Source organism: Mus caroli, unplaced genomic scaffold, assembly GCF_978045245.1.
Source record: "Mus caroli unplaced genomic scaffold, Mus_caroli_1 scaffold_9, whole genome shotgun sequence".
NCBI lineage: Eukaryota > Metazoa > Chordata > Mammalia > Rodentia > Muridae > Mus > Mus caroli.
Window position 1 is genome coordinate 87,949,697 of NW_028227264.1, and position 20,405 is coordinate 87,970,101.

Here is a 20,405-nt window from a genome sequence, read left to right on the forward strand (position 1 = left end):
TATACATTCTCTATTTTCTGAATTTTTATACTTAAAAAAAAAAGATCTCTTTGCTTTAAATGGCCAAGGGTGACATACATGCAAAGGGGAGTCACAGAGCCACCATTATGTCAGCTGGTAAGAGTTTAATAGTATCCATACTTCAGCTGACATCCTCATGAAAACGGAAACCACATTTCTGAATGTTAAGGAAGGAAGGAATCGAGAAGAGACAGGCTGAGTGTGTCAAGAACGTAATGCTGCTCAAGGTGGCTTCACACCCTGTCCGGTGTGAAGTCTGGAGAACTTGTAGTGTCTCCAGTAGGCTGCTATCCCGGCCCAGGAAAACAGACAACTTAGAAATAACTAAAGCCTTCACTCCTGTAGCTTCTCTCACTTATACCATATGTCTGTGGGGTGTGAAGACTTTAGTGTGGGCTGGGGAGACAGCTGGTATCAGTTGGCCAAGATATCATGAGGTTCAGTCCTCTGTACCCACATAAAAAGACAGGGGAGTAGTTTATGATCCCTGTGCTGCTGAGGCAGAGATAGGAAACCCCCGGGGCTTACTAGTCAGCCAGCTTAGGTTAATTGATCCCTTAAACCCAGTAAGAGATCATATTTCAAAAACCAAGACTGGGGGGGGGGGCAGGACTTGTGAGAAATAACAGTGGAAATTGACCACACCCCACCCCCACACCCCACAGTTTATTGGGAGCCTGTGACAAACAGGGCACTTCCTTGTTCCCAAAGGCAATTTTCCCCCAGAGTAGGTGAAAGACCTAGGCCAAATAGAACAGCCCCAGGGGCTCACTGGTTTCCTCCTGGATTTCTGGCCTCAGCTCAGTTTACACACTAGCACTGAGTTGAGCACACTCACTTCTGTGAAATACAGCAGCTAGGAGCAGGGCAAAGGCATTCATACAATACTTGCAAAGGCACTCGGCCAGGCACTCCAGGACCGAGGGTCTGCTTGAGATGGGAGAAGCCCTTTGAAAGGCGGCCTTTCTTATTCTCTTTGTTTTGAACAGTCCTGGATTACTTTCCCCCTCTTGGGGAGCTGGTTTTAAATAAACTTCTGGAGTTCTTGTTGACATGCTAAGGGGAGCTGGGGAGAAGAGGAAGCAAACTCCCACCCCAAATCTACTATTGGTACATGGAATGTACTAGCCGCTCAGTAAACGGTCTGTTCTCTAACTCAATGAGAGGGGTCAGCATCTGTGTCCCGGCCTAACAAAGCAAGAGCAGAATGCAGGACTCTTCCTATATCTCACAATGTCGCACGCTGTCAGACTTCTATGGGAGAAGCATATTCCTTAGAAATTAACTAGAGTGCGGTCACCAAGCCACGGAAACCAATCACAAAGGAAAGCTGTCTCCTGAAAGGCCTCTTCCAGGCACGTCTGGAAGGTGTAATAAGGCATGGAAGCCCCTCAGCTGCAGAATGTATGGAATCCTCTGCTCCCAGAGAGCAACACAATCCGGAGCCGTAGTTGGCTCCATCCGTCTTCCCTACACTTTTTCTTTTTAAAGATTTATTTATTTATTTATTTATTTTATGTGAGTATATTGTAGTTGTTTGTCTTCAGACACACCAGAAGAGGACAGCAGATCTTATTACTGATGGTTGTGAGCCACCATGTGGTTGCTGGGAATTGAACTCAGGACCTCTGGAAGAGCAGACCGTGAGTGCTCTTAACCTCTGAGCCATCTCTCCAGCCCGTCTTCCCTACTTTTTAAACTTCCTTCACCTCCTGGCAGCCGGGAATTAATTTTTTCTTTTAGTAAGAGAGGCAGCTCCATTACAAGACTCCTGCCTTAACAAATGATGCTCGACAAGGTACTAAGCTGGTTTGAAAGAACGAACGAACGAATGAATGGATAGAGAGAGAGAGAGAGAGAGAGAGAGAGAGAGAGGCGATTAAAAGGAAATACAGATCTCAGAGAATTAAGCCTAGTTAAAAAAATATGAAGGGGAATATATAGTGCCCTCGAAAGAGTCACTAACATAAATGTAAACACATTTAAGATTAAGAAGGTAGGGAGAGGGCTGGAAAGATGGCTCAGCCGTTAAGAGCACTGACTGCTCTTCTGAAGGTCCTGAGTTCAAATCCCAGCAACCATATGGTGGCTCACAACCATCTGTAATGAGATCTGATGCCCTCTTATGGAGTGTCTGAAGGCAGCTACAGTGTACTTACATATAATAAATAAATAAATCTTTTTTAAAAAGGTAGAGAGAGAATATCAAAGAAAATAGGTAAAAGAAAATCATGCTACAATTTATATTAGCCCTCCCCTCAAAAAAGGCAAAGAAGTATTTTGTAGTAGAGAACGCTACTGAAGCTGGGGATCCCTACCCCGCATTGCATCTCCATAAACTTTTGGATAACAAGAAGCCCCACTTATATGTTAACTTCTAACCCTTTCTTTAGATTGCCAGAACCCAGATGGCTTTTACACCACTCCTCCTTGGGAACTACTGGGAAGAAAAGGTGCAAGTTGGTCACAATGCTCTGGAGAGCACACACCCCCTGGCTGGCCAAGACTGCTAACCCTAGCTTCACTGCTGCCTCCTCTCCATGGAGACTCCCCTAGCAAGGAAAAAGCTTCGAGGAACCGGCTCTTCCAGATCCTTCAGGGCTGGCTTTCCCATACACCTGACTCCTTTCTACCAGCGCTTATTCTCCTAAACACTGGTACCTCTTTGGCCAGGAACAAAGATATTTGATTCTGGTAATGCTAGAAGCCTGAAGCTAGAATTAGCTTTGAATCACCAAGTTATCAGACATACACTTTTAATAAGTGCATTAAATAGGCTCTGGGACCTTTTCATGTCCTAAGAATCCATGATTCTACTTCAGCAAGAGATAGCCAAGGATGGGAGCCGAAGGATCATATACTCAAAAGCGGTAAATCCTTCATCAAGGTGCATGTGTGTGTGTGTGGGGGGGGGGGGTTTCTACCCATTTACTAGCATTTGCTTCTGCTCAGACCAAACAGGCAAATATTTAGTCCAAGAGCAACTAAAAGTAATTGGGAGCCGAGAAAGCCATATTTCAAGATTGCACTGTGCGATTTGCTCATACACCAGATTAGCAAACACTAAGCAAGACACTGTATTGTCGTCAGTTGAAATCTGGTAGGGCTGTCCTGCTCAGTAAGACCACCCATAACAACAAGGAATGGGAGACTTTCTACTGGAGAGCTATAGCGGTCTGCAGCAGCAGAAACACAGCTTTCTGGTTTGAAATCGTAGTCTCCCCACTTAAAAGCTCTTATAACCCTTGGAAGATAATTGCTCTTCCCTTTCCGAATCTATTAAATGGGGGATAGTAACTATCTTCTTCATGAGACAAGGCGACAGAGATAACAGAACAGCTCTGAACAGTGCCTGATAGACAGGAAACAGTCTGTGGCTGGTAGTTACTGCCCTCTTAGGACTGTGGGAGTCCGGAATAGTGAGTGGCTGATTTGACTTAGAAGACAAAAAACTTCATGGGGTAGTAGTGTTAGGGGAAACAGAGCTACAACTGGACACTAAAAGACAGGTAGGTAACTGGATGCGTGAAGGAGGAAAGTATGAGAGGAAAGGTCCCTGCCAGAGCACACTGTTCACCTGGAGTACAGGGAAGATCCCTAAACAGAGAGGATGCTCTTCGAAGAACTTTGGAGCACTGTTATAGACACTTAATATAAACCGCAGCCTTTCGGATCCACTTCCCTTCGCTCTCAATCACGTTCTAGAAATGAGCGTGTTGTTACTGAGTTCCAGGTCAGCCTCATCAACTATGTGTGCCCTACTCAAAATGAAAAATAAAATTTAAAAGCTCCCAGGCAGAGCTTGCTTGGCTATCACGTCGATGGCCCTGGGGTTCAGTCTCCAGGGCGGCCTGCATATATACAGTGTGTGAAAAGGCACTCTGACTCCTCACGTCTGAAAATCAAAAACTTCCAAGCTAGGTCAAAGTCACTTCACCTCAGAGGACTTCAATCTCCTCTTATGAAAATATGCCACTGTTACTTCAGGCTGGCGAGAAGGAATTCCAAGACCGCAGGAACTCACCAACCTCCTCAGGTTGATAAGGGTAAAACCCACAACAAATGTGAACGCCCTTCACATACATAGTTGCATCATATCAAACGCCAGTGTTTCAGACATGCCACAAATCCAACAGAAAGAATGTATCCTTCACAGATGGATCAACTTGGATCTGAATTTTATGGAGCCATGTCACTTATTAAAGCAAAATACCCAGAAACTAGTCTTAGAACACGTTAGTAGCTACATCTTATGTGGATCCTACAATGTTGTTCCTCTTCTTACTCAGGCCACTTAGAGGCAAATACAGGATCCAGTGACATGCACTTTACAAACTCGCATAGTTATCTTCCATCTACCCCATAGCCCCTTTACTTGGGCCGCTCTGGCTTTTCACGTGTTTAAGTGATCTCTCAGGGCCTATCACATCCTCTTTGAAAAATGAGTCTAATCCTATAAGATAATCACAAATGTATCTCATCCACAGGTCCCCTTCCACCCTAGGGCCTTAGGCCTTGTTTATCCGTTCGTTCTCCTAAGTGCTCCATCCACAAATGGATGGTGAATGACATCCATGCTGACAGCTTAATTAGCTAATGCCAGAAACACCCAGACTGTTAGCCAAATCAAAGCTAAATTTTACTATGCATGTGTTACAACACTGTTTACCAACTGTGTATTTTTAATGGGTTGAGAGAGAGAGAGAGAGAGTTTTACTTTGTTGAGTAAAGGGCAGGGCCCTACAATTATCTGCACGTATCCTTCAGTCCTCACGGCTGCCCTGTAAAATTGGCCTGGCAGACATTATTTCTATTTTCAAAATGGGAAAACAGATCGGTTAGGTGTGCCATGGTGGCGGATGATGGGGAGCCAAGTCCTTCACTTGCAGGCCTGCCATGCTTCCATCCTGATACAGAGAGCTTCAGGGGGTTAGGGAACCAGTGAAACCCCAAATCACATGAAAACAAGTGACAGCGGAGGTACACGTGACAAACACAGTCGTCGGCAGGCAAGATGTTTTAAAGGGCAGGCTCCACTAAGCCCTTAAAAAGAAGTGTTTGCATGGATGCAGAACATGAGCTATTTCTATTGTATTCCTGGTATCCAACCTCGACTCTCGAGTTTGTGCACGATCTATCTTTACATGTAATTACGGAGGGAGCGTAAAGAAAGTAATGCCTGCCATGGAATCTGCAATGTTATCCTATATAGTGTTTCAAGGCACTCTCCCTTGTTTTTACGCTCTCTATACTCAGCTCAAGGAACCACGTCTGACCACTATTGTCTAAAGCCCATGTTACTTAATATTCTTACTTTAGACTTAGGTTGGATATAATTACAACTAATAAAATGTTGGTATTTATAATCTCAAAGTCTAGATAATTGTAGACTGTCACCTACATCCTGTTTGTTTTTCATGAAAAAAGCCAATGAAGCAACAAGGAAGTTGCTTATCTTATCCAGAAATAACTTATCTTCGATCAGTGCTACCAGTAATTTCAGGATCGCTAGGCACCACCTTTGAGAAACAGAATTATAAAGTGCTAAAGGGCACTTGGCCTTACCTAACCCATCCACAAGTCCTGCTAGCATGGAGATGTGGGTGTTTAATCTCCAGTGTGCGAAATATGGGCTGGTGGTCCCATGGCCCCAGGGATGAAATGGGCAGAAAGGGCTGGGGCAGTGAGTGACCTTGACAGCGCCCCTGCCCCCCCAAAGAAGCTCAGAATGGTCACAGGATTGGGGTAGTGGCGCGACAGTCTCTAGGAGCCCCCGGGGAGGCTGAAAATGAACACTGCCAGGGGACAGCAGTCTGGTCGCGTCCGCACCTCCCTCCGAGACCTAGAGGATGCTCCGCTACGCAGGGTCTCCCCGCTCCACTGACGCCTATAGTGGCGCCGTCTCCGAAGGAGGCCCAAGGGGGGCTCCAGGGAACAGTACCGTCGGGCGGCCAGCCCTACCTCCTCCGTGACCGTAGGGCAGTAGAAGATGAGCACTAGTGTGGTGACCAGGTTGATGGCGAGGCCGATGAGGGTGATGGTGTTGGGGGCCATCCAGAGCGGGATCCATTGGAGCAGCCAGGTCCAGTAAAGCTGCAGCGGCGGCTCGAACAGCGACTCTCCCACCGCGGTGTAGCGGTGCTCCTCCAGCCGCCGCAGCTGCGCGGCACTGAGCGGCTCACCTAGCGCCTTTACCCAGCGCGGCGCCGGCCTGGCCCCGGCGCCCGCCGCCATGGCTGCCTGCGGGGCCCGCCGCGACCCGGCGCAGCCCGCGGCCCGCGCGGGGGGCGGAGAGAGCCGAGCGAGGGCACAGCGCCCGGGCCAGCTCCGCCGGTGGGACTCACTTAGCAGCGGGCCGCGGGGGCGGGGCCGGGCCGCGGGGGCGGGGCAAGGCCCGGCCGCGGGGGGTGGGGCCTCAGCGAGCTCGCGGGCGGTGGCGAAGCTGGGGGCGGGACCGGGGCGGGGCCTCGGTGAGCTTGGCTCTGGACGCCCTGGGAGGGGTCAAGCAGCCTGTGCTTTCAGACTCAGGTCGAGGGCAGCTCTGGCCCTGCGGCTGTGACCTTTCTTTTAGCCTGGATCCTGGTTGAGCTGGTTTTTTTTCTACTGAGTGGTAGGTACAACTCTGACTAGTGTGTCTATGCTCCGGCCTCTTCTTTTTTTTTTTTTTTTTTTTTTTTGGTTTTTTCGAGACAGGGTTTCTCTGTGTAGCCCTGGCTGTCCTGGCACTCACTTTGTAGACCAGGCTGGCCTCGAACTCAGAAATCCGCCTGCCTCTGCCTCCCGAGTGCTGGGATTAAAGGCGTGCGCCACCACGCCCGGCTCCGCTCCGGCCTCTTCTTAGTCAAGAAAATGTCGCCTACTGAAAGCTGGAGTGGTCACCATGTATGTACTGATCAGAAAGTACTCAAGCACCATGGGAATATACAAAGACCCCTCCGCATATTAACTTAGTTACCCCTCACTGCGGGATCAGACGGCGAGGTTTCAAAACAAACAAGCAAAACCCCCAGATCTTAGAAATATTGTCGTCAAAGGGGAACTGAATGTTTGAAACTCAAATGCCTGTTTTTTCAGACCACTTGACACCCAGGGTGGTGGCTGTTTTTAGACACGCCCTTCCTTGGAGCAGAGAAAATTCTAAGCCAGTTTCACAGTTTCTTCAGTGGAGAAGTCTGATTGCCACATAATGGAAGGTCGCCAGCTCCTTACTTCACAATGCACCCATTTGGGGTGTCTGGGGGCTGTCACAAGCATGTTCTATTGCCTAACCAGATGTAGGCTGCCCACTTGATCTACACGTAATGGGTCTGATCTGTATACACCTTTCTAACACGTCAGACAAGCTGGAAACTACTTTCTGCATTCTTAGATTAAGCCACAGAGGTCATGGGATACACTCTCCCTCACCTATTTTGAGGAACGGTTAGCAACCTTTGGCTCAAAAGACAGGCCTTCCATCTCATTCTCACAGCACACTACAGCAGTATGTGTCTTACATGTTTTAATTACTGGGGAAAAAAATCAAAGAACAATATTTATGATGTTAGAATTGATATAATTTAAATCTCAGTTCTGTGACTATAGCTGTGTTTCTTCCCACAGAGGTGAGGCGTTGTATAGCGCAAGATGACTTACAAAGTCTTGAATATTCATTACCTGGCCTCTTACCAAAGAAAAATAAAATAAAATAAATAACAGCTAGGTGATGTACTGTAGGCCTTTATCCCAGCACTCTCCAGTCAGAGGCGGGGGGGGGGGGGGGAATTGACAACGCTTACATTATAGATTCCTAGTATTTTATTTCTCTTGCTCCTGGACTTTGAACCTAGCACCTTGCTGGGCCCTGCTAAGCTTTATCTTCAGTCCTTTGTTTGCTTTGATTTTGAGACAGAATCCCGCTGCATAGCCTAGACTGTCCTTGAACTAATTGCCTCTGCCTCCTACGTAGCTCTGATTACAAACAATTACACTTGACCTCTTCCAATGCCATGCTGTTGTAAAGGGGCATACAGCATGCTCAGAAGGTATCGACGATTGCTTTAGGCTACTTTCTAGGTCAAGTACAAGGCTTGAGTGAGACAAGGCTTGAGTGAGACAAAGTTCGTTTTGCCCAAGCATCATGTCTGGGTAGATCATTGAGAGCGGCTGCAAACCCTCAGTGTGTGAGGGACACTGGTTTCTTCCATTTTGTTGTCTGCTACCTTCAGGGTATTGTCCTTGTCCTGATCCAAAACAGGTGACCACAATTCCCAAACAACTAGGAGGAGGGGAAGGGAGGGGGGCTGAACTTCCTGGCTTTGAGGCTGTGATCCAAAGTTTCATTCCTCATTTCTGACAGAACCCTGTCATGTGAGTGTGACACCTATTTGCAAGGAGAGCTAAATGAAGCCCTTAGCTGGCCAATGGCTGGTCAACTAATTTCTACTACTGTTAAAAAGTGAGGGAGTGGATGTTAGAGAGCCATGCATGTGTTCTGATTTTTTTATACACCATTTAAAAAAAATACTATTGTATTAATTCCTTGAAAATCTCATAAATATACTTTGATCATATTAACCCCTTATTCCTCTCCCCAATTCCTCCCAAGACCACCCCTATCTCCTAACCTCCCTGTCTTCATGTCCTCTTTATTATTATTGGTTTTTGTAACCCATCAAATCCAGTTTATGAATTGAATTTGTCCTGCATGTGGAAGGAAGCATGGCGAGGACTCGATCTGGTGACTCCTGGTCAGTTGACTAGATAAAGGCCACCTCCTTACAGAAAGCAAAGCGGGTTCTCCCTCTCCTTGAAACCTTCAGCTGTCCCTAGCTCCTCAGGGATGGGGAACAGGGAACCCTTTCTTCCTCCATTCTAGAATGGTAACTGGCTTGATTGTGGGCACGTCTTATGGAGGCCACCACAGCTGCTTTGAGTTCATGAGTTAGAGTTGTCATGTCATTCCCATGACTCTCTTATCCAGTCCTCCCTGCTCTCTGGCTCTTACAATCTGATCTTTCTGTCCTCTCTTCTTCCATAGTAAATGAGCATATCTCCCAATGCTAGTCATTATTATAGCACACAACAGGAAAAGTCTAATAATGTTAATGGCTCCCTCCATTTTACAGGTTCAACATAACTAGGCTCAAATTTTTGCCCACAGTTACACCTGGAGCCAGTACAATATTGAGCTAGGTTATAAGCTTTGTAATCTTGTCCTGGAGCCTTTAATCCCAATTACTGCAGAATGCAACCTAATGCAGTACATGAAGTGCAAATTAAGCATTACTACTTTAGAAATCTGAAATGCACCCACATCCAAAACGTACAGCAGCCTGATGCTGCAAGGGTGCAGGTGGGATATTCCACAGGTGACGTCATAAGACATGCTAGTCAAAAAGAGGAGAACTGGATGAGCATGCCCTCAGACTGTTTGTCAGGCGTATATGAGACATTAGTGATTTTCTGTTCAGGCTTGGTTCCTAGGGTCCAGATGTCTCGTTTTATACATACACTGGTAATCGGAAGTCTGCAGAGCACCAAACCCCAAAACACTTCTTGTCCCAGTTGTTTTCAGTGAGGGAAACTCTACATGTAAAAGCCTCAGATGGGGATTTATTTTTGCCAATATTGAACAGCCCAGCTTCTATGTATTGTGTAGATTTGTACCATTATAATTGACTTTTAGGGTGACATAAAGACTTATTTTCCTGGATAAGAAGCACCAAAATGCAGTGAAGAAGGGTGAGCTCTGGAGTCCATGGCTGCTCGTCTCACAGGGCAGAGGGCCTTGCTCTCCCTTCTTTTGTATAACTTGTACTCACATTTCAGCTTTCCCACAACTTTCATGTTTAAGCCAAAGTTCCCAAAAATGCTACATAGTTTCATGCAACCGTGGTAGGTACAGTTGTACCTTAACTTCAAAATCCAGTTTTCACCAGTTTGGGGAGTTAAAAAAAAAATAACCATGGTTTCCATCAATGCATTCCTTGGCCCCCAATCTGCTTCTTGGTATGTTTACATGTATCAGACTTTCACATCATATCTAGTAAATATACACAATTGAAATGATAATGGTCCCCAATCTGCACATGGTATGACATGTATCAGAATTTCACATCATATCCAGTAAATATACACAATTGAAATGATAATGACTTTAAAAGGATTCTTCTAGCTAGACTTGCAAGATATGCTGTTCACAATTCTGTATTTTTTTTAATGATCGCAGGCCTCCTGTTGTGTAAACACTTGTTTGTTTGTTTGTTTGTTTTTTATTACGTATTTTCCTCAATTACATTTCCAATGCTATCCCAAAAGTCACTTGTTTGTTTTTTAATATTTTGTTTTTCCTTTATGAATCTGAGTGCTTGCCTGCATACTGTGTGTGGCCCATGCACGTGCCTCATTCCCCAGGAGGCCAGGAGCTGCTGTCGGATCCCCTGGTATTGGACATGTAGCTGGAAGCTGCCACGTGAGTGTTAGGAGCTGAACCAGATCTTCTGCAAGAACAAGTGCTCTTAAAGGCCGAAGCGACTATCTGGCCCCATAAACACTTGCTTTTTTATTACATTTACTTTGTCCTGTCCTGACAGTTTTGTACTTTGAGATCCTAAAGGTCACATTTTATGTAGGTAGACAGTTATGCAGTATTCAGTAATAAATCAACAAAAACCTTTGCTCTACTCTCTCGAAATGCTTAGTGTTCTATTCAAGATCAGGGAGAGAAAAAAAAAAAAAAAGCAGAATTTCACAACAAAACCCCAGAGATGTGGCAACTGTACTTTTTATCTGAAATTGCAAAAGTAATTGAGGGTTAAAGAGACCAATCTCCTCTAGACACAGTTCTTAGTCTTCAGTCTTGTTTATATCCTTTAATCATTTTTTTAAACTTTATGATGCTTTTCTGGGTTCATATTGTACTGTGTTAAAATGTCTTCCAAGGTATGCTTCAAGGAATCCTGAAGGGAAGCCCCCTCCTTAAACAGGCTCATAATTACTTGTAAATCCAGCCAGGTATCTAAGAGACTTTCTTCTGGTTTCTATGGACATCTGCATACTATGGCACACACACACACACAGAGAAAGAGAGAGAGAGCGAGATCTTAAAACAAAAGAAGGGGACCAGCAGAAGGGGCAAAGGGTTGCTGCTGTTGATGATCAGATAATGAGGAGATGTATGATCAAAGTATATGACATCCATGTCTGAAAACATCCTAATGAAATTCATTATTTTATACAAAGAATATGTACTGGTTGAGAATTTTTAACATAAGGGAAATAGAATATCTTTTCTTTGGTTGGGGGGTCCCCCATAAATATTCATAGAAGAAATTAGATAAAGTGCTGGAGCCTGCCCCTTCCTCCAACCCCATGCCTGGGTATAGAGGTCATTGAGAATCTCACTGAAATGCAGATTTGTAAATCTGTAAGTCTGGGGAAGAAGCTGAGGATATTCATTTCTGAGCCGCTCCCAGGTGGCCAGGTGGGGTCATCAAATCATCCTTTGTAATGAAGTGTCCTTAGAAGGTCCGAGTAGCCAGGCATGGTGGCGCACGCCTTTAATCCCAGCACTCGGGAGGCAGAGGCAGGCGGATTTCTGAGTTCGAGGCCAGCCTGGTCTACAGAGTGAGTTCCAGGACAGCCAGGGCTATGCAGAGAAACCCTGTCTCGAGAGAAAAAAAAAAAAAAAAGGAGGAGGAGGAGGAGGGAGTAGAGATATGACTCAGAGCACGTTTAGGCCCCAGCTGGAAGTGGATAAAAAGAGAGAAAAGACTCCTAGAGCAATTCAAAGATAAAAAAGAACTAGACTCTATTTTGCCCAATGCTGATTTTTTGGGGTTTGTTGTTGTTTTGTTTTGTTTTGTTTTGTTTTGTTGTTTTTTGGTTTTTCAAGATAGGGTTTCTCTGTATAACCCTGGCTGGCCTGGAACTCACTTTGTAGGCCAGGTTGGCCTTGAACTCAGAAATCCCCCTGCCTCTCCCCGCACCCCCCCCCCCCCACGTGCTGGGATTAAAGGCTTGCACCACCACGCCTGGCTGTTTTGGTTTTTCAAGACAGAAGTTTGTCAGTGTAGCCCTGGGTGTCCTGGAACTCACTATGTAAGCCACCTGCCTCTGCTTCCAGAGCAGGATTAAAGGTGTGCGCCATCACTGCCCAGCAACATATCCTAATGTTTTTAAGACACTGAAGGTCTAGATAGAAGACAGATATAAGGGCTGGGCATGGTGGCACACGCCTTTAATCCCAGCACTCGGGAGGCAGAGGCAGATGGATTTCTGAGTTCAAAGCCAGCCTGGTCTACAGAGTGAGTTCCAGGACAGCCAAGGCTACACAGAAAAACCCTGTCTCAAAAAACAAACAAACAAACAAACAAACAAAACAAAACAAAAAGACAGATAAATACTTTATTCTATATTTTTTATTTTATACATATTTGAAAAGACATATATTGTACCAATTATGCAATTTACTCACAGAGCAACGGCTGTCTATTTTTGAGACCTGGGTTATGGTGGAAGTTGAATTTTTTTGAGATAACACTGTGCCTGTCAGGGTAGGAAACCTTCAGTGCATTGACCATATGTCTGAAGAAAACCAACGTCCGTTTGAATTATTGGTGAAGGGCAATGGCGCATGCCTTTAATCCCAGCACTGGGGAGGCAGAGGCAGGTGGGTTTCTGAGTTCGAGGCCAGCCTGGTCTACAGAGTGAGTTCCAGGACAGCCAGGGCTATACAGAGAAACCCTGTCTCAAAAAACCAAACAAAAGTGCATATGTTGTTGGTGATTTGTCCTGAGCAAGTCAGAACAGATGAGGACAGGACTTCACAGATGTTCTGCAAATAAGAGTGCCCTCATGGAAAGGGTTAAGAAGAAGCCACGGCAAGGTTAAGGCCTGTATGGCAGGTGGACAAGAGGGCCTTTCTTTTCTGTCCTTTCCTCTTTCAGCTCTTTGCCTGGTAACATTATTTCTGGCTTTGTTTCTTGGGAGGCTCTTGAGTGCCCTCCCCTCTGTCCTTCCCTCCTCCCGCTTGATAGCACTTCTGTGTCTTGGCTGTCCCGAGCTTCTGGTCTCTCTCTTGATGCTTAACTCCTTAAAGGAGGAATTATGAAGGGATGGAATTGGCCACACTTGGTGTTTGTCACCAGGAGGAATTGAGAGCACGAACTGACTGAGGAAAGCTCATTGGATGGCCGCTGTAGGAACAGTGTGTGGCGCTCTGGCTATGAGCTGCTAGGAAGAATATAAAAATAGCCCTCGCTAAAGGGTTCTCCTCACTGTCACCCCTGCAGTCACCCCAACTGTCATCTCTCAATGCCACCTTCCAGTGCAGGAATAGGGACTGAATTCACCGTGGCCCGAGTGGACACCCAGTGGCCTGGAAGAGGCCCCCCATCTGTAGCTCGAAGAGGACAGTTCCTTGGCTCCTTCATCCCTGGAATCTTCCAGATGACCACATGACGGTTTATTTTGAAACCTGGCTCCCTTCCAATGACCCTTTGTCATACTTCTCCATGAAGGTTGCCTTATAATTTTCCTATTTTCCTCGCCACGGTGCTCAGGATGAAGTCTGCTTACTCATTAATTGTAAAATTTAAGCCAGCCAGCGGGTAGTAATTTAGTATCTAACATCTTTGAAGATGTTTTCCTGGGCTCCACGATTGGAATGCAGGTGAAGTGAAAATAAAAAGCAGGTGTGAATCGCTTGCCTTGGGGAACTAACCCCGCCCCATCAGAAAACAGAGGTAATGTCAATATTGCTCAGGAGAAAGGGTACCTGTGCTGGATACTTAGGAATAGGACAATGTTTCCTTAATGACGTATTTGAGTCACCCAATGCCCTAAGCACTTCTGTGTCCTCGTTCACCTGTGCCCTGGTAGTTTGCCCCTTGTAACTTACTTCGGACGTTGTCCAGTCAGTGCATCTGGGAACACACAGAGAGCACCAGGCAACTATTAAGAGAGCAAGGACAACGCTCAGAATCTGGACAACAGGTTGTCTCACTAATGCATTTGTCTCTCTAATCCTTTATCAACATTTAATTGTGAAGGATTTTCACAAAGTCTTGTAGCAGGAGCCTGAATCTTTGATGCAGGAATACTAATTTATTGGAATCCACAGAAATAAGGAACCAACAACAGGGGTTGTTTACCTTAGTCAACTGTTATAGGTAGCCACACTCAGAAAGGGCCTACGTGCCCAAGTCTCTGGCCAATTCTAGTCACATCTCTGTCCCCAGCTTCCTGACACACAGGTGACTATAGGTCAAACATTTGGCCTTGGAGTGAGTATATTGGCTATAAGGTGCTCCTGTGGGGATTTGGATTCAGAGAAACGTCCCAATAAATAGAGTTAAGAAATACACTCTATAAAGAAAAGGGGGCCATGAGAAGTGTTGCCAGCAGGAATGTGTGCATGGGTCTGTAGAGTCCCTGACCTGTGGAGGAAACTGGCTATGCCTTGAGAATCCCAGAGTAAAACTCTAGAAAGTACAGGGGGTCCTTTCTGCCAAATTCAACCGAGTAGCAGAACTGTCCAGATCTTTCAAAAGGAACAGACATAAAATTAGCACATGACAGGGTATGGCAGTTAATTTTATATGGTGATGAGACTGGGTGGTTTTGTTTGTTTGTTTCTGTTTTTATTTTAAACAAAATCTCAACCATTCAATTCTACCAATGAAGACTTGGGAGCCAGATGCTGGGATGAAAGCCTGTTAGCTCTGAGAAGCAGAGAGAGAAAGTACCCAGCTGACCTTCCTCCTCAGCCTAGATCCCTTCTAGAATTCAATCATTTATCTATCCAGTCTAATCTAATCTAACAATCTAATCTAACCATCTACCTCTTATTGGTTCAGTATCTTTGGAGATCCTAAATACAATGGACAAACTGTAGCCTTGGAGGCTGAAATAGCCTGGTGTCACACTTCTTACAATCGTTGTTGTTGTTTTGTTGTTTTTTGGTTTTTCAAGATAGGGTTTCTCTGTATAACCCTGGCTGTCCTGGAACTCACTTTGTAGGCCAGGCTGGCCTCAAACTCAGAAATCTGCCTGCCTCTGCATCCCAAGTGCTGGGATTAAAGGCGTGCGCCACCATTGCCTGGCTTTTTTTTTTTTTTTTTTTCACTTTTTTTCCCATATATGCACTCTATTCCCTCCCTGCTTCTGTGAATGTTAAGTTCCTGAGCTCTGAGCTGACGTCATACACAGAGCAGTCTATCAATAACTCAACTGTTGAACTGAGTCTTGTTTCCAACCTCAACTTCAAAGTGAATAGTTAAGAACATATTATCTCATTTCAACATGTCTTAGAAGTTTTTACTATTTCCATATTAGCTTAGACGAAGCCTTTATTAGGCCTTTAAAAGGAATACATAAGTGTGATCTTTCAATTTTTTAAATGAACTCTTGCCCTCCCACCCTCAACCTGGTAAATTCCTTTGAGACACAATTTTTCTTTAATGGCGTGATATTAAACCTAATTATAGCAAAGTTATTAAAAAAAAGCGGTGGCAGTGACAGCTTTGAACATTTTTCAGAGTTTCAAAATATCCCTTTTCTTCCTTGGAGCTTTGCAAAGTCTAAGTATTGCTTGTACAAGGACAGATCATGTATTGAAAGGACTGAGTTAGCCAGAGCCAGCCTAACTCCATGCATTGCATAGCGGTTCTGGAGTCTAGGCCTAAGTTTGTGTTTCCCAGAAATGAGAACCCAGCTCCAGGAACCGTGGTAAGCCAACGACAGCCTCGGGCAGCCAATTCGAGGACACCTTGTCCTCTGGCCTGAAGTAAGAATAGGTAGCTAGAATGAGTAAGTAACCGGTTGGGAAGTCTCCAGAGCCTAACCAATAGTAGAATCAGTCAGACCCCCTAGAGATAGAGCTAACCACCCAAGGTAAAAAGAGCGCGCATTCCCCCCCTACCCCCCGAAATTCCCTTAAGTGACAGTAAAAGCTGGGCTCACTAGGTGTCTCCATTCCGGGATGGGGAGACCCCAGCTTGCAGGAGATTTAGCTGAATAAATGCTCCTTGCTATAGCAAGGTATTTGAGTCTGAGTTACCACTCTCTGGGGATTCTCCGACCCTAACAATGTAAAGTAACATTGTTGAGTAAAAGATATTAAAGGGACTGGTTTCTGACTGAAGACACACGACTAAGTTTTCAGCACAAAGGAAATTTATTTGCCCCAGAGGGACAAAGAGCAGGAATAAGAAACAGGAAATAGAAGGCAAGAGAGAAGGGGAAGGGAACAAGGAGGAGAGGAAGGGGTATTTGTCCTGGACAACAAAGGCCTGCCTCTGAATAGAGAGGAGAAAGGCGTGGCCCCTAGGAAAATGGCAGTTTATAAAGGCAAAATGGGAAACCCTGTGTTAGGAGAAGGTGTCTAATTTCGATTGGGCATGTTAGTTAGGTGAGCTAAAAAGGGCTTTTCATTGCTGGGCTTCACTACTTTGACAGCTGGACCTTGGTCGTCAGCCTCTGGAGGACGAAGTGGACAAATAAGGGAATAGACCTTCGGGCTAGCTTTAGAGAAGTAATCTACAGATTCTAATCAAGGTAGGGGATGGGGGAGAAGGGCAAGGCCTGCCAGAGCCATGTTTGCCACGCTCCCTTGAGATATAATTAAGGGGGTTAGGAATGGAGAAAGAAACTCTGGGAGAAAGCTTCACAATGTAGACTCGCTACGCCCTAACAGACTTGACTGTGTGACTCAGCAAAAGCAGTCAGCCAGTATTCTCTCTCCTTCCGCCACCCGCCCAGCTGTTGTGCCCCCAGGCAGCCTGCAGGGGCGTGCTGCCTGGCTATGCTTCATTGTTCTTTACTGGGCATATGCAAGGAGTTCTAGTTTGCCTGTGTTTCTGAATGAGCCAGACTTCATTTGTGCAAAATACCTGAGTCATTAATGTTCAGATAGCGTTCCTAATGGGATGACTCACATTATGTTCACGACTAGCTTTATGGGTTGTTTGTTTGTTTTCGAGATAGGGTTTCTCTGTGTCGTCTTGGCTGTCCTGGAACTCACTCTGTAGATCAGGCTGGCCTCAAGAGATCCTCCTGTCTCTGCCTCCCCAGTGCTGGGATTAAAGGCGTGCACTGCCACTGCCTGGCTAGCTTTATGTGTAAAAATTTAAAACTCTCTGGACCATAAAGAGAATTGGGACATCCAAACATTAAGGGTTAATTTTTGCAATCAGCCTGGTCTTGTACAACTTTAGCAAACCTGCTATTTCTGCTTCTGTAAACAAAAGCTTGCTTTGCCCAGACGACCTTCTGCTTGTGCATAGACACAATGTAACGTTGTGCTCTTTGCCTTTAAAATCCCCAGACTGAGGAGGCGGGGCAGTGTATTCAGGATCTGCAAGTCTTAGGTGTAGACCTGACACCACTATAGGAATAAAAGCCTCCTCTTTAAAAAAAAAAAATGTATTCATGATCAGAATGGTCAACCTCTGAACAACTCCTTAACACCAACGAACACAGATGTCTGCATAAGGATTTTGCATGACAGCTCTTCGTGTCCCTGATTCAGCTGCTAGGATAATGAAAATATTCAAAGAATATGTTTGTGCTGAACACTAGAGGCAGGAAAGGCTCCCCCCCCCCCTTGGAACAGCAATGTAACAACTTTTTATTTTTTTATTTTTGCTTATTTTGTATTATAGTAATTTAGAGGCGATTTGAAGTATACAGGAGGAAACATGTAGATTAATGCACATACTATGATATTTTGGATATAGAAAACTTGAGCGCCGGGCAGTGGTGGCACACGCCTTTAATCCCAGCACTTGGGAGGCAGAGGCAGGTGGATTTCTGAGTTCAAGGCCAGCCTGGTCTACAGAGTGAGTTCCAGGACAGCCAGGGCTGCACAGAGAAACCCTGTCTCAAAACAAAACAAAACACAAAAAAACCCAACCCAACCCAACCAAACCAAACCAACCAACCAACCGACCAACCAACATAACCTTGAGCATCTAAAAATGTCAGTACCCACAAGGTACTAACCGGAGCCACTCTACGGATCCTAGGGGAGTAAGAGACAACCATTATTTTGGCGTGATTAAAGGCCTAAGAGCAAAGTTAGTACCCAAGGAGCAAGATTACCAAGCAGTGGGAACAGAAGAAAAGGGACCCATCATAGTTTGACTATAGAGTAGTTTTCTCTGGAAATTCCCAGATGCATAACAACCACGCAGACATTCATCTTCCCCTCTGTGAGTCCATCATTATCAGCCCAGGGGCCGCTCACACGTTCCCATTGGAAATTTGGAAAGGGAGAGGAGGAAATATTTTAAATCTCATTGCAAGATGCTATGGTGACATCTGCAAACAACGATGAATTGAGCCCCTGGGGGAACAACAAAAGAAGGGGGCTATTGGGAGTGGTGGTTAAGAGAATTAAAAATTTAGGTGTGGTACTGTACACTTCTGCTCCTTTATCTGAAACTAAGGAAGAGTGAAGAAGTTCACAAGATTGCGGCATTGTTATATAAGCATTTATCAACAGCTTGATTTTATTTTTTAAAAGGTTAACTAAAATTGACTACTAAGTCTGGAGCTGCTTCATAGAATACAGTAACCCTCTGGTACTAGGACTGGCTGTTTGGGCAAACATGGTGAGCGGGTCTAGAAATTTCTCCTTAGGGGTTGTAGTGGCTATTCCTGGTTGTCAACTTGACTATATTTGGAATGAACTACAATCCAGAATTGGAAGGCTCACCAGTGACCCTAATCTGGAGGCTAGGAGATAGAAGTTTCTGATCTGGATCTTGGTATGGAGATTTTGAGCCATAGTGGCTATGGATTCCAGAAGATTAAATCTCTGAGTTCAAGATCATCTGGGATTAAAGGTGTGGTGGAATACACCTTTAATCTGGGCTACACCTTTCTTCTGGGATTAAGGGTGTGGTGGAACACACCTTTAATCTGGGCTACACCTTCTGCTGGAGACCATATAAGGACATTGGAAGAAGGGAGTCTCACTTTGGCTCCTTTGCCTGCTTGCCGTGGGGGACTGAGTAACTGCTAGATCCTTGGACTTCCATTCACAGCTACTACTGAACCATTGTTGAGAATTGGACTGCAGACTCTATAAGTCATCAATAAATTCCTTTACTATATAGAGACTTTCTAAGTTCTGTGACTCTAGAGAACCCTGACTAATACAGGGGTATTATGGGCAACAGACCCAAGCTTGGTAGCATCCGGGCCCTAAGCCTTTTGCCTCAGCTTTGACTGAGACTACAACTCCAAATGTATAGCAAATAGTGCATTATTTCAGCATACATATTGCAAACTTGTTCCATTTACTAAATACCTTTTTCTTTTTCTTTTTTAACTGAAAAGAAAATGCCTGAAAGGTAAAGTTGTGATAACTCTTATTAAGTTCACATGGAAAAAGAGGGCATAGACCCTCATGTTAAGTAGGTTTGTGTGAACCAAACAAGTCCACTTAGAAAAGTTGATTTAGAAAAATGTATGAAAGCCAACTTTAGTGTTTCATGCCTCACCTCTAAGCCCAGCACTCAGGAGGCTGTGGCAAAAGACTCGCCATGAGTTCGAGGCCAGCCTGGAGCACGCAGCAGAAGGGTAATCAAGAGAGACGGATTTTTTTTTCAGGATCCCATTATATTGTGATTTCTTTACTCTGGGGGAAGCCTTTGGAGATGGCTATTATAAAATGAAATAGTGGCTTTTCCTTATTATACAGTTGGCTTTTTACTAAGGTACAGTGAACCAGGCAAGTGAACAAAGTAGGACAGCACAAGAGACTTTGTTTGCAATTTTTAATTAAGCAATCTGTGCAAACAATTATTCTTCTTATTATTTTTTTACTTTCTTCAAGGTTAGGAGGAAAGAAAGAAAGTGACCACACTTGGGGGCCTGGGAGAAAACCAGAAAGTACTATCCATTTGCAATCAGATTTCAAAGCAGTGGTGTGTCTAGAAGCAATGCCCTGCCCTCAGTATTCCTCTGGATTACTTGATTGTAAGTCTCGCAAATAGGAATCAATTATGTTTGGAGGCACGCCTTGCAGGAGGAGCCTGCAGAAGGACAGCCCACCTAGAAAAGACAAAATGGAAAAAGGGAACGTTAAAGGCAGCTATGTAAAAGATGACGGAGAGAACGCTCCTGAACTAGCTGCCTACAAACAGGGTTGGTTTTGTTCTTGTTAGCTACAGGACTCATGCAGTCCCTACTTGAAATCTTCTCCTGGTTCTAATGCATTTGGGATATAATGCACTTGGCATCTCGAGGGAAAAAAATCAAGTTCCTGGCAGACTCATAATAATTTACTCCTCTACCGTTAAATCTCGGTTTAAATTCCCACCCGTTGGAGAGTGCACTGCTCTTTGAGAGGTTTGGGGAACCCTCCACGTATGATGGAAAGGTTCTGACTGAAC

General features: G+C 45.0%; 2 protein-coding genes across 5 annotated transcripts in view; both read right to left on the bottom strand.

The window, feature by feature from the left end:
* Chpt1 (choline phosphotransferase 1) overlaps positions 1–6,377 on the bottom strand; it is a 32,147-nt gene extending 25,770 nt beyond the window's left edge. For 3 of the 4 annotated variants that reach the window (XR_002378902.3, XM_021174026.3, XM_029482493.2), the window contains exon 1: positions 5,983–6,377. Coding sequence is in view for 3 of the 4 variants with exons in the window: in XM_021174026.3 (XP_021029685.2) it covers positions 5,983–6,255 (273 nt within the window). In the remaining variant the exon portion in view is untranslated. Of the gene's footprint in view, positions 1–5,962 lie in introns of all 4 variants that reach the window. The other variant, XM_085843081.1, reaches the window with a different exon arrangement.
* A 13,572-nt stretch (positions 6,378–19,949) lies between these two features.
* Mybpc1 (myosin binding protein C1) overlaps positions 19,950–20,405 on the bottom strand; it is an 89,776-nt gene continuing 89,320 nt past the window's right edge. Inside the window, exon 31 of the mRNA XM_085842577.1 lies at positions 19,950–20,064. Coding sequence (XP_085698703.1) covers positions 19,964–20,064 — 101 coding nt within the window. The 3' untranslated portion in view covers positions 19,950–19,963. The remainder of the gene's footprint in view (positions 20,065–20,405) is intronic.